Source organism: Mus caroli, chromosome 9 (assembly GCF_900094665.2).
Source record: "Mus caroli chromosome 9, CAROLI_EIJ_v1.1, whole genome shotgun sequence".
NCBI classification, from domain to species: Eukaryota; Metazoa; Chordata; class Mammalia; order Rodentia; family Muridae; genus Mus; species Mus caroli.
Window position 1 is genome coordinate 26,831,371 of NC_034578.1, and position 13,587 is coordinate 26,844,957.

Below are 13,587 nucleotides of genomic sequence, written 5' to 3' on the forward strand. Positions count from 1 at the left end.
AGACCTAACGCCTTCTTCTGTAGTGTCTGAAGACAGCTACAGTATACTTACATGTAACACATTTTTAAAAGAAAATAAGAAAAAAGAATGACTACCACATAGCTGGAGATACAAAGCTCTGATATACTGATCCAGGAGAAAAACAAGGAAAACAAAAGAGAAGGACTGTTTAGAATTTAAACATTATAGTCATAGTTTTTATTTTTTATTATTTTGTTCTTCATGTGTGGGCATATTACCTACTTTCTTTCTCCTTTTTTTTTTTTTTTCTCGAGACAGGGTTTCTCTGTGTAGCCCTGGCTGTCCTGGAACTCGCTCTGTAGACCAGGCTGGCCTCAAGTCGAACTCAGAAATCCTCCTGCCTCTGCCTCCCAAGTGCTGGGATTAAAGGCATGCACCACCAATGCCCAGCTATTACCTACTTATATGAGTGTGAGCTAAATGCATGCAGGAGGCCAAAAGAGGACATCTGATCCTTTAAGACTGGAGTTACTGAAAGTGTGAGCTGTCATGTGGGTCCTGGGGACAAAACCCAGGTTTTATGGAAGTACAGCCAGTGCTTGTAACAGCTGAGAAATCACTCCAACCCACTCAGCAGTTTTTAAATACAAGGTTAAATTTCTTGGAAGTGTACTTAATCTTAGAAATGCCCCTGAAGATATTTGTTCCAGGCTAGAGTTAGGGCATTCTGAATAGTCTGATCCATGGGCAGATTATTGAAGTATTTAGAGTAATGCCCAAGTAGAAGGTCTCTTAAGACCTTTCCTGCTCTTTCAGACATATGGGCTTTTTTACCTTTTTGAAGAGGAGCAGGTCATCTGTAGATTTGTTGGTATAGTGTGAAAGGTTAACTTCGGTTGAGAGATCTGAGACAGGAATCCTGAAAGCATAGCTGCAGTGAGGCTAACCTAACCCTTCTCAGTTGGAAAGGCTGGTTGTCTTTGTAGGTCCTTTAAGAGGATACAGTCTTCAAGTTTGATTATAAGATCTTGGGTGGGTATGAAGAGGGTGCCAGAAAATGTTGACCAGCTTAGAACTCTGATCAGGCAGGTAGTTTGGTACAGATACCAGTTGTGATTTATATATGTTTGGCCCAGGTAGTGACACTATAAGGAGATGTGGCCTTGTTGGAGTAGGTGTGTCACTGTGGGCAAGGGCTTAAGAACCTCATCCTAGCTGCCTGGAAGTCAGTCTTCCACTAGCAGCCTTCAGAGGAAGATAATAGAACTCTCAGCAACTCTTGCACCATGCTTGCTTGGACTGTGCCATACTTCAGTGCCTTGATAATAATGGATTGAACCTCTGAACCTGTAAGCCAGCCCCAATTAAATATTGTCTTTATAAGAGTTGCCTTAGGGGGCTGGAGAGAGGGCTTAGTGGTTAAGAGCACTGACAGCTCTTCTGAAGGTCCTGAGTTCAAATCCCAGCAACCACATGGTGGCTCACAACCATCTGTCATAAGATCTGACACCCTCTTCTGGTGTGTCTGAAGACAGCTACAGTGTACTTACATACAATAATAAATCTTTTAAGGAAAAAAAAAAAAAGGTTGCCTTGGTCTTGGTGTCTGCTCACAGCAGTAAAACCCTAAGAGTCTAGTGTTGAGAAAAAGCCTGTGGTAGAATAATTTGAAAGGGCTTAAGCACAAAGGTGCTCGTTATCTTTATTTTCTTTCCTGTTGCTGTGACAAATTACTATTACTATAAAAGCAACTTAAGGGACAAAGGGTTTATTCTGGCTTATAGTTCAAGAGTATAGCCAGTCATAACAGGGATGGTTAGGTAGCAGGAGCTTGAAGCAGCTAGTAGCATACCATCTACAATCAAGAATCTGGACAAAGAATGTGTGCTGTTGCCCAGTGTCCTTTTTTCATTTATTTGTACAGTCCCAACAACTAGGGAATGCCATCGTCCACAGTGAGCTGAACTTCACACACACACACACACACACACACACACACACACACACACACACGGGGGGGGGGAGGGGGAGGAGCTTAAGGCATTGAGTTAGGGCCCCTCTTGTTGAACCTGCAGAGATGGCTTGATAAGATGTTTTAAGGTAGAGTGGAGCTTTCCAATTTTTCCTGAAGATTGAGGGTTATACACAGAATATAAAGGTGATATCCAAAGCCTCGTGAGACCTGTTGGATTATTTTGGAAACAGAGACTGTAAACCATTATAACTTTGGAGAGAAGTTTTGGGTAGTGGACAGGTCTGTAGATTATCTCTTGTAGGAATTCATGGTTGATTTCTGAAGTATTTTTTGTTTCATGGGGAAAGGCTTCTAGGCAGCACCAAAAGGTGTCAGTAACGCTGAAGAAACACTTGTATTGTTTGTATTGAGATGAGTGAGTCGACTTGCCAAGTCTATCCAGATAAGTATCCACTCAACTGAATGAATAAGTAAGAGGTTGACCTGTGATATTCTTGATGACTATAGGCCTTCCAGTAGAGCAGTTTTTACTGAAGGTTTATAATTTAATTCATGGTTTGAGAAGTGGATAAAAGGAATATGGAGATTGTGAACAGGCATGCACCCTACATAGAAGAATTGTGTAGTCTGATAAGATGGTTCCTTTGTTGACTGGAAGGAAGGATATCTCTTCCTTGTAAGGAAAGCCAGAATCATTCTTTATTAACTACTTCTGCTATTGGTCCCTCCTAATCTTTTTAGCCGTACCCAGGAATGACTGAGGAAATGAATAACCAGGCTCTCAGTGGCTGCCGGTAAAAGGGCAGCTTTCCCTGCTTGCCTGCGCGTGTGTGTGTGTGTGTGTGTGTGTGTGTGTGTGTGTGTGTGTGTTTAGTCCATTCTGTTATTTTGCAGTGTTTCTAAAGCATGTTTCTTGGTGTTCTGTGCAGTAGATAACTCTAGCCTCGCTTGGGGTGTGGGCAGCCTCGGTTAAAAGTCCTCTTCTAGGGCTGGAGAGATAGCTCAGCAGGTAAGAGCACACTGACTGCTCTGCCAGAGGTCCTGAATTCATTTCCCATCAACCACATGGTAGCTCACAACCATCTGAAATGTGATCTGATGCTCTCTTCTGGTGTGTCTGAAGACAGCAACACTGTGCTCATATACATAAATGGCTAAGATAAAAACCTCAGGTGATGCTGGCGAGGATGTGGAGAAAGAGGAACACTCCTCCATTGTTGGTGGGATTGCAAGCTGGTACAACCACTCTGGAAATCAGTCTGGTGGTTCCTCAGAAAATTGGGCATAGTACTACCTGAGGACCCAGCTATACCACTCCTGAGCATATACCCAAAAGGTGCTCCAACAAATAATAAGAGCACATGCTTCACTATGTTCACAGCAACCTTATTTATAAGCTAGAAAGAACCCAGCTGTTCTTCAACAGAGGAATGGATACAGAAAATATGGTACATTTACACAATGGAGTACTCAGCTATTAAAAACAATGACTTCATGAAATTCACAGGCAAATGGATGGAACTAGAAAATAGCATCCTGAGTGAGGTAACCCAGTCACAAAAGAATGCACATGGTATGTACGCACTGTTAAGTGGATATTAGGCAAAAAGCTAGGAATACCTCTTATACAACTCATAGACCATATGAAGCTCAAGAAGAAGGAAGACCAAAGTGTGGATGCTTCAGTCCTTCTTAGAAGGGGGAACAAAATACTCACAGGAGGTAGAGGATGAGAGGGATTTGGGAGGAAGAGAGAAGGGGTAGGGGGAAAGAGGGGGGGATCAGGTATAGGAGGAGACAGGGAAATTGAACAGAGGTGTGTAGCAGTGGGGAATGGGGAGCTGGGGGTAGCCACCAGAAAGTCCCAGATACCAGGAAAGCAAGAGGCTCCTAGGACCCAAAGGGGATGAGATTAGCTAAAATGCCTAACAAAGTGGAGGGAGAACCTGTAGAGACCATATCCAGAGGTTAGGCAAGGCCCCCAGTTGAGGGATAGAGCCACCCAGTGGTCTCCAAATTTTTAATCCAGAATTGCTATCTAAAGGAAATATGGGGACAAAGAGCAGAGCAGAGACTGAAGGAAAGGCCATCCAGAGACTACCCCACCTGGGAATCTATCCCATATACAGACACCAAACCCAGACACTATTGCATATGCCAAGAAGTGCTTGCTGACAGGAGCCTGATATAGCTGTCTCCTGAGAGGCTCCTGCCAGAGCCTGACAAATGCAGATGTAGATGCTCGCAGCCAACCTTTGGCCTGAGTATGGGGACCTCCCAATGCAGCTAGGGGAAGGACTGAGGGGTTTGCAACCCCACAGGAAAAACAACAATATCAACCAACCAGACCCCAGAGCTCCCAGGGACTAAACCACCAAACAAATAGTACCCATGGTAGGGACCCATGTCTCCAGCCGCATATGTAGCAAAGGATGGCCTTGTCTGGCATGGGGAGGAGAAGCCCTTGGTCCTGTGAAGGCTTGATGGCCCAGTATAGGGGAATGCCAGGGCAGTGAGGTGGGAGTGGGTGGGTGGGAGAGCACCCTCATAGAAATGGAGTAGGGATAGGATAGGGAGTTTCCAGAAGAGAAACTGGAAAAGGAGATAACATTTGAAATGTAAATAAATAAAATATCCAATAAAAAAATAAATTTTTGAAAAAACTTTCTCTTCTAGATTGCTGCTAGATGTGAATACAGGATGTGGAAGGCATGTTAGGAGTCAGTATAGATTTAAGTCTTTTCCAGGATGTGAGCTCTAGTAAAGGCATTATGTCTTATGGGGAGATGTTGTTTGAGGTTAAGTATATATACCTACCAAAACTAAAAGCCTATGTCCACACACAGCATGTATGAGATTGTCTATAACACTGTATTGTAAATGAATTATACATTCTAGCCAGCCTGCTGGGACTGGAGAGATGACTCAGTGGTTAATAGCACTAACTGCTCTTCCAGAGGTCCTGAGTTCAATTCCCAGCAACCACTCAAAACCATCTGATGCACTCTTCTGGTGTGTGTCTGAAGACAGCTGCAGTGTACTAATATAAATAAAAATAAATCTTTTTTAAAAAGGCACACAATCCAAGCATTTTATTTACAAGCTATAAGCCTAAATTGGACAGGTTTTGGAGCTATTCTAACTTACTATCCAGATGCACGTTTCTTGTTTTTTGCTGTGTCTCTTAGCCACTTGCTCATGGTCCATCTCCTCTCATGGAGACTCCCTTTTCTCTCCTTGTCCTTTCTTCTTCCACTCCTCTCTTGTTGTGTCCGGCCAGCAGATCACAGGTCTGGGTTCTAGCCTGGAAAGGCATTTTGGAAACCTGGAAGAGAAGAGGGGCTAGGCTGTGCGAGATAAGGATGGAACCAAGACAAGGCTCTGCTCAAGGTTCAATTTTAATGTCAGCAAACGCACTTTATAAAGAAAAGGGGAGGCCCGTCCCTGGCCAAGCAAAGTTCCTTTGAAGTAGATAGGTCAGCCTTTTAGTGGGATTGCAGCTCGGTGTTAACTCCGGAAGATTCTTGCAGAGAACCTGTTCGACCTCGGGCCTTAGGCAGGTAGTGGCACATCAAAGGAGCAGCACAACAGGTGGCTCCGCTTAAGGGCGGATGGTCACAGCCAGCCCTGCTAGGCTCTCTGCCTGAGACCTTTGGTCAGGTAACTGAAAACCTGCCTACCTCTATGTATTGACCAATTACCGGCTTTAGCCTTTATTGACCAATTAACTTGGGAAGCAAAGTTCACCCAACAAAAGTTGGTATACATGAGAATCCTCTTGTCTTGGAGCAACCAGACTTTGGAGTACAGAATTTAGCATTTGATTACAAACAGCATCAGACCAATCCCGTACACCATATTCTTAAGATAGAAACAGAAAAAGAGAAGTGCTTATTAAGCAAGCATGAGGATCTGAGTTCCAGTTACCAACACCCACATAAAATGTTGGTCATGGTGTCATGTACCTGTGATCTCAGGGCTGAGGACACACAGACCTGAGGATCCCAAGGAGCTAATTGTCATTTCTGGACCTCTTAGAATTGGGAGAGACTACCACTATCCCAACTACTGAATTTCACTGTTGCTAGTTACCATCTGAAACGCGTAGTTGATTATCCTCAGTAGTCGGTGATAGAGGTTCTTTTGTTTTTTTTAAGATTGTTTTTTGCTTTAAAGATTTATTTTATGTGAGTACCCTATAGCTGTCTTCAGACACACCAGAAATGGGCATCAGATCTCATTACAGATGGTTGTGAGCCACCACGTGGTTGCTGGGAATTGATCTCAGGACCTCTAAAAGAGCAGTCAATGCTTTTAACTACTGAGCCATCTCTCCAGCCCAATATAGGTTCTATTATTCCTGTTGTACTGCTGCAGAAATTAAAATACAAAGGTTAAAGTTCCTATCACTACCAGATGTCCATCCAGTATTGTGGTTCACTCCACCCCTGCTGTTATCTACTGTTGGAAAATAGTGTATATCTCCTCATCTTGGCTGGTTTTCAGATCACACTCATGTCCTTTAGAGCTCGTCCAAGTATAATAGGCCCAGGATAAAGACAAAGCAGGCCTCTGCTTTTTAGGTTGTGCCATCAAGAGTGCTTACTTTGATTGGGATCATGTGGTTGAGGGCAATCACTAGTTTTTCCTTTTAAAAAAGAAGAAAAGAGTTGAATGGAGTTGGCATTCAAACCGTACTGATTATTGGCAAAACTCCTTTTCTAATTTCTAGCTCTTTGATTCTGGAAAATGGAGGTTACACCAGGTTGGAAAAGTTTTCCACTCCCTCCTTGAGAAAATATAGCCTTGTACTTACTTGGAAGGCTGATACAGTACCAGGGCATCCGCCCAAATCATGTTTGAAGTGGTCTCATTTTAGCATTGTGATACACGTTTTCAAACTATGATGTTTACTTTCCTATTTTTTTAATGCCTGTGTGTCATGCAGATTGTCCCTGGGTCATAAGTGTCATTTGCTCTGAAGTCATTCTGCTCTCAATCATGTGACTGAAATCAAAGCAGTCACTCTTGATGGCCTAGCTTTAAAAGAAGTGGCCAGTTTACTAACATACAGCCATGGCCTGTTTGTGTGAGAGAAAAATTATCAAATCCATTAAATTATTTTGTGCCTAGATGAGTCCCAACTATATTATCTCTTTGGGATTACTTTGGGATTTTGTTTGTTTGTTTTTAAGTTTGGGTTTGGGAGTGGTGTTGTTTTGAATTTTTGAGCTGTCTCAAAATCTTGCTATGTACCCCTGTTTGGCTGGAACTCATCATGTATGTCAGGCTAGCCTTGAACTTGTGGTAATTTTCCTAATGCTACTGCCTCCAGAATGCTAGCTAGGATCACAGGCATGCACTACTATGTCTGTCTGTGATTACTTGTATTTAAGAATATGTGGAGCATGGTTTCTTTGGTTGTTGTCTTTAACAGTCTTAATTGACAATTTCTTCTCCTTTAATCCATATAACAGAGTAAGTGTTCCTAGAGCAGGTTTGAATTTGGTCAATGTCATTATTTCTATGGTATCATTTCTCTTACTTTCTTGGCATAGGATCCATCTCATGGTATCCTTTATCATGATGTCAAACAGGAGCAGTTTTGTCTCCTGCCATTAGATTAGTCAGACTGTTTGAAAATCTTGAAATCTTCTCTTTCTTTTTCTCTTCTCGTTTCCCCCTGTACATTTATCTGAGTAAAATATTTGACAGAATTATTATGTAATGCTTGCCTAACAATATTTGCTGCTTGTTCACATTTGGAAGCAGGAATAATTATATACCTTCTGACCAAGGTGTCTATGACAGTCAAGAGATTATCATGTGTTAAATATTTACAGTAGTTACTGGCATATAAAAGCACTCTATAATTGTCATTTAACTGAGGTTTTAAAATGCCTCTCATTAATATAGTAATTTATAGACCACTGGTTGATGGTTTAGAGAATATATTTTTATTAGTGCCTTCATTTTATTTATATGACACAGGATCTTACCCTATAGCCCAAGCTGGCCTCAGACTTATTGTATAGCATAGGAGGTCCTTGAACTTGTGGCAGCCTGCTGCCTTGACCTTCATGCTACTATGATTGTAGGAATTTGACAACAGAGCAGAAAATGTATTTTTAATACATTCCATGCCTGAAGTTTTTCTCTCTCCATATCTTATTACTTTAGGCTTTTTATTTGGCACAGTGCCTACATGAAAATAGTATAGATAGTTCATTTCAACTATTACGCTGTCATTTGATGTTTTGTTTTCTGTTTTTGTTTTTTTAGGATAATTCTGATTCATTGCATCCTTGAAGAGCATCAATAGAAGAGGGGAAAAAAAGATGGGTGTGAAAACATTTACTCACAGCTCCTCTTCCCACAGCCAGGAAATGCTGGGGAAACTAAATATGCTCCGAAATGATGGACATTTTTGTGATATCACTATTCGTGTCCAGGATAAAATCTTCCGGGCTCACAAGGTAGTACTAGCAGCTTGCAGTGATTTCTTTCGAACCAAACTTGTCGGCCAAACAGAAGATGAGAACAAAAATGTGTTGGATCTGCATCATGTTACAGTGACTGGCTTTATACCTCTTTTAGAATACGCTTACACAGCCACTCTGTCAATTAACACGGAAAATATTATTGATGTTCTAGCAGCAGCCAGCTATATGCAAATGTTTAGTGTTGCTAGTACATGCTCAGAGTTCATGAAGTCAAGTATTTTGTGGAATACACCTAATAGCCAACCAGAAAAGGGTCTAGATGCTGGACAAGAAAATAGCTCCAACTGCAATTTTACTTCTCGAGATGGAAGCATTTCTCCAGTGTCTTCAGAGTGCAGTGCTGTGGAGAGGACCATTCCTGTCTGCCGAGAGTCCCGGAGGAAACGCAAAAGCTACATTGTAATGTCTCCTGAGAGTCCCGTGAAATGTAGCACGCAGACAAGCTCCCCCCAGGTATTGAATTCTTCAGCTTCCTATGCAGAAAATAGAAGTCAGCCAGTTGACTCTTCGTTAGCTTTTCCTTGGACTTTCCCTTTTGGAATAGATCGAAGGATTCAGCCTGAGAAAGCAAAGCAGGCAGAAAATACCCGGACTTTAGAATTGCCTGGCCCATCCGAGGCAGGTAGAAGAATGGCTGACTATGTGACTTGTGAGAGCACAAAACCCACCTTGCCTCTAGGTACAGAAGAAGATGTCCGGGTCAAAGTAGAAAGATTAAGTGATGAGGAGGTCCATGAGGAAGTGTCCCAGCCTGTTAGTGCATCTCAGAGCTCACTGAGTGATCAGCAGACAGTGCCCGGAAGTGAACCAGTGCAAGAGGACCTTCTGATTAGTCCACAGTCTTCCTCTATAGGTATAATGTGTTCTGGCTTTTTATGCTTTTTATGGTCAATTCGAAGATTTAAGCTTTTATTTTATGTGCTCAGTCCTATAGAAATCATTTTTAAAGTGGAGTTAAAGCATAATTGAATTTGTTTGTTTGTTTGTTTGTTTGTTTGTTTGTTTTGGAGCCAGGTTTCAGAGAGGTCCAACCTACCTCTGCTTGCAGAGTACTGGGATTAAAGGCATGAGCCACCACACCTGGCTGATGATTTGGGGTTTTTTGGTTTTTCGTTTTTGTTTTTAGATTTATTTATTTTATGTATCTGAGTACACGGTTTTGATCCTTCATGTGATTGTTGGGAATTGAATTTAGGACCTCTGCTCACTCCAGTCAATCCCGCTCGCTCCTGCCCAAAGATTTATTTAGTATTATAAATAAGTCCACTGTAGCACTGTCTTCAGACACGTGTCAGATCTCATTACGAATGGTTGTGAGCCACCATGTGGTTGCTGGGATTTGAACTCAGGACCTTGGGAAGAGCAGTCAGTGCTCTTAACCACTGAGCCATCTCTCTAGCCCCTGGGTGTTTTTGTTTTGTTTTGTTTTTTGTTTTTTGTTTGTTTTTTAAACAGTATTAGCACTGTAAGTTTTATGTATGTGTATAACAAGTTACACATTGAGAAAGAACAAAGTTCAATAGGATATAAGGGACAAAAGTAGAAATAAAAATTGTGAATTACACAGGGTCTTGGGCCCTCTTCTGTTGTATCTGAAGACAGCTACAGTATACTTATATATAATAAATAAATCATTTTTAAAAAGAGGGAGAGAAAAGGAGAGAGAGAGAGAGAGAGAGAGAGAGAGAGAGAGAGAGAGAGAGAGAGAGAGAGAAAGAAAAAAGAAAGAAAGAAAAGGTCTTGCATTGTAGTCCAGGTTGGCCTTGAACTGGTGATCCTCTTGCCTCAGACACCTGGGTGCTGGGATAACAAGAATATACCACCACACCCAGCTATGAATACTTTCAATACAAAAGAAGACAGACTTTGAAAATCTACTTAAAGAAGCTAGGCACTTTTTAAACTAATGGTGTGGTCTGTAATCCTAGCACTAGCCAGGAGAATAGCACACTACCATTCTCAGCTACATAGTCAAGGTCTGAGCTGCGTTAGACCTTGTCTGTGAGTGGGGTGGGGGATCCACTTGTTGTTTTGTTCTTTTTTAAGTAAGGTCATTTGCTAACATCTGAGAACCTAAGTTTGAGCCCTGGAACCTCTCTGATTAAAAAGAGGCTTTTTCTTATACAAATCTTGAGGCAAATCTTGCAGGCTTTTTCTCCCTCTTTCTCAAAATTAACATATAAATGTTCATGGGCAAATTTACTGGGTCATCTTTTCCGGAGGAACAAAAAAAACCTACTTTGTAAAATATTTCCAAAGCTTCTTTTTCTTACTGAAAGCAGCTCCTTACCTGTTTGTGATAGAGTTTAGGCAGCATGCAGGTCTTTATGTCAGCTTGTAAGAGCTACTCATAAGATTCTAAGTTAAGTCCCCATTGTAACTGCCTGCCTATTACTTTAAAAGTCTTTGAAAAGACTACAGAACAGTTTTACCAAAGAACAATTTGTATCTGATTAAATAGCCAAAATACTCCTAAAAGACCTTATTTACAGAAAACAAAACCCAACAGCAAAGGGCAGTCACTGAAGTGCTTGGCTCACATTTTTACCTTCCAGGCAAGGGCAGGTTGTATCCCAAAAGGGATCTGCAATCTTGAGTATCTCAAAGATCCAGTGCATGGCAACTAGAGAATCTCTGTCAGAGTCCTGTCACCACAGACCAGCTGGAGTGAGCCGTTCACTTCACTGCTCCTGTGCAACAGCGGAGATCACACCACAGTGCTTTTAGAGTTTTGTTTTTTGGTAAGATGGTACTTTGAGGAGTTAGCGGAGGATTTAAGCCTGAGGTAGGTAATTTTAGGGAGTGTCCAGGAAGCAGAGTTTGCTTAGTACCATGGATACCAGAAAGCAGGCATAATTTTATGATGGAACTCAATAAATATCTTCTAAAAGTGCAGACTAAAACGAGTCTACAGTGTCCATAACTTACTGGCTAAGAATGGAGAAGGCTGTGGATATTTTTGTGACTCTAGTCACCTTGTTCTGTCTGCAAGGTAGAATTTTCCGCCCCGTTCTTGCATTGTAACTCTGTAATGTTGATACCTTGTGAAGGTATGTCTAACAGAATACTATGGGCTAGCTAAGGGTACTAGGCCTGCTCCTGAGAGGGTCTGAGCTGGTCCTGAGCGTTAAGGCTGCTTGTTTTTCTTTCCCTCCCCTTTTTCCTTTGCTCATTTTGACACTAGGCATGCAAAAGTTTTCTACCACTAGATCTTCAGCCCTCTTGGGCTTAACACACTGTACTAAAGACAGTGTCAGAATTTATCAAATAACGATAGTGTCACAAGATACAGCAGCTTCTTTGGCAGCAATTTACCAAATGGCCTCACCTACACTGGTAACTGATAAGGTAAATACATGTTCTTTTATTCCAGTTTTAATCATTACTATTACCACTCATATCACTCAGCACACAGTAAATGTATGTATTTATATGCATGTGTGTGTGTGTGTGTGTGTGTGTGTGATTTACAGAGTGATTATAGTAGGTTACAACAGAGTTCAAGAGATTTCAGAAGTAGACTGTTAGAAATAGAAGTAAGAGTCTGTACTGGTCAAGTAAGAACCCAAGCAGTCATAGGGAAGAACCTACTTCCACAGTCTAGAGACTTGAAGGCAGAAACACAAAGTTGCGTCCACTGCAGGGTGAAAAGGCAAAGCTAGAACAGGAAGGTTTAAATGGGGCCAGGTGGATGGGCAGTCAAATGGGCTATCAACTGTGGGAAGAACCAAGCCAGGCGGAAGCCCTAGGGCAGTCAGAGGGGAGGAGGTGCCTACCTGGCCTTGATACACAGATCAGTCGGAAGGTCCGTGTAAGGCTGTGCGATTGTAGTGCTAGGTGTTTACCATGTTATGAGCTATAAGTAAAGGGGCTTTACCCTTTTTTTTTTTGATCTGCTGTGCCTGGTGAGTTCTTGATGCAACCGGAGCTATATTATACACCATTTATGTCAAGGGGGTGGGTTGATTTTATAAGCCAGATCTTACCAAATCAAGCTAATTGTGGCCACAAATCAATTTTACTGTCTCAGGAGAGAGAAGAGTCTGTCAAAATTCTCAGCTGTCATCACTGGCTTCTAAGAGGGAAATTAAACCTAGAGCCTTTTGTAGATTTGACTCTACCACTGAATGCTATACCTCCAACCCAAAAATTGTATTAAAATTAAATTTTAATAATAAAAGAAACACTTAATAATAAAAGAAAATAATTTGTACAGCTTGCTGTTAACTCATCTAATTCAGATTCTAGAAGCTGAAGATCTTTTTGGATTTTTACACAGAGACAGGGTTTCTCTGTATATCCCTGGCGGTCCTGTAACTCACTCTGTAGACCAGGCTGGCCTTGAACTCAGAAATCTACCTGCCTCTGCCTCCCAAGTGCTGCGATTAAAGGTGTGCGCCACCACTGCCTAGCTCAAATTCAGATTCTAGTTCATATATTATTTGTTTGTGATTGGTGGCAAAAACTATCAGGAAAAAATTTATCAGATTTATTTTTTGTTCATAGTTATATAAGTAATATTTTCATACCTATACTAAAACTTCCACAATATGGCTGGAGCTTTGAAGTGTTTTATTTTTAGCTTTGGGTACACTTGATAGCCATGGGTAAGGGTAAACTACTTTTATTTTTTATATGCTTACTATCTGTTGAATTATGGATTTAATGACCAAGATATAAGTGACATTTTATTGTGTTGAAGTCTTTTTTTTGTTGTTGTTTCAGATGTAGTTTTTCCTCTGTGTGTGTATTGTATGTATCATGTATGCAAGTGTCTGTAGAGGCCTAAAGAACATCACATTTAGAGCTGTAATTACAGGCTATTGTGATCCAGCATGAATGTTGGGAACTGAACTCAGGTCCTCTGGAAGAGCAGGAAGCAATCTTAACTGCTAAGCCATTTCTCTAGCACCTTGACCGGCTTTTTTTTTTTTTTTAAATTACGTATTTTCCTCAATTACATTTCCAGTGCTATCCCAAAAGTCCCCCATACCCTCCCCCCTACTTCCCTACCCACCCATTCCCATTTTTTGGCCCTGGCGTTCCCCTGTACTGGGGCATATAAAGTTTGCATGTCCAATGGGCCTCTTTCCAGTGATGGCCGACTAAACCATCTTTTGATACATATGCAGCTAGAGTCAAGAGCTC

At 41.5% G+C, this 13,587-nt stretch overlaps 1 protein-coding gene across 4 annotated transcripts in view; it reads left to right on the forward strand.

The window, feature by feature from the left end:
- Zbtb44 (zinc finger and BTB domain containing 44) overlaps positions 1 to 13,587 on the forward strand; it is a 40,083-nt gene that overhangs the window by 12,820 nt on the left and 13,676 nt on the right. For all 4 annotated transcript variants that reach the window (XM_021172529.2, XM_021172530.2, XM_021172528.2 and 1 more), the window contains exon 2: positions 8,219 to 9,292. In XM_021172529.2, coding sequence (XP_021028188.1) covers positions 8,275 to 9,292 — 1,018 coding nt within the window. In that variant the 5' untranslated portion in view covers positions 8,219 to 8,274. The remainder of the gene's footprint in view (positions 1 to 8,218; positions 9,293 to 13,587) is intronic.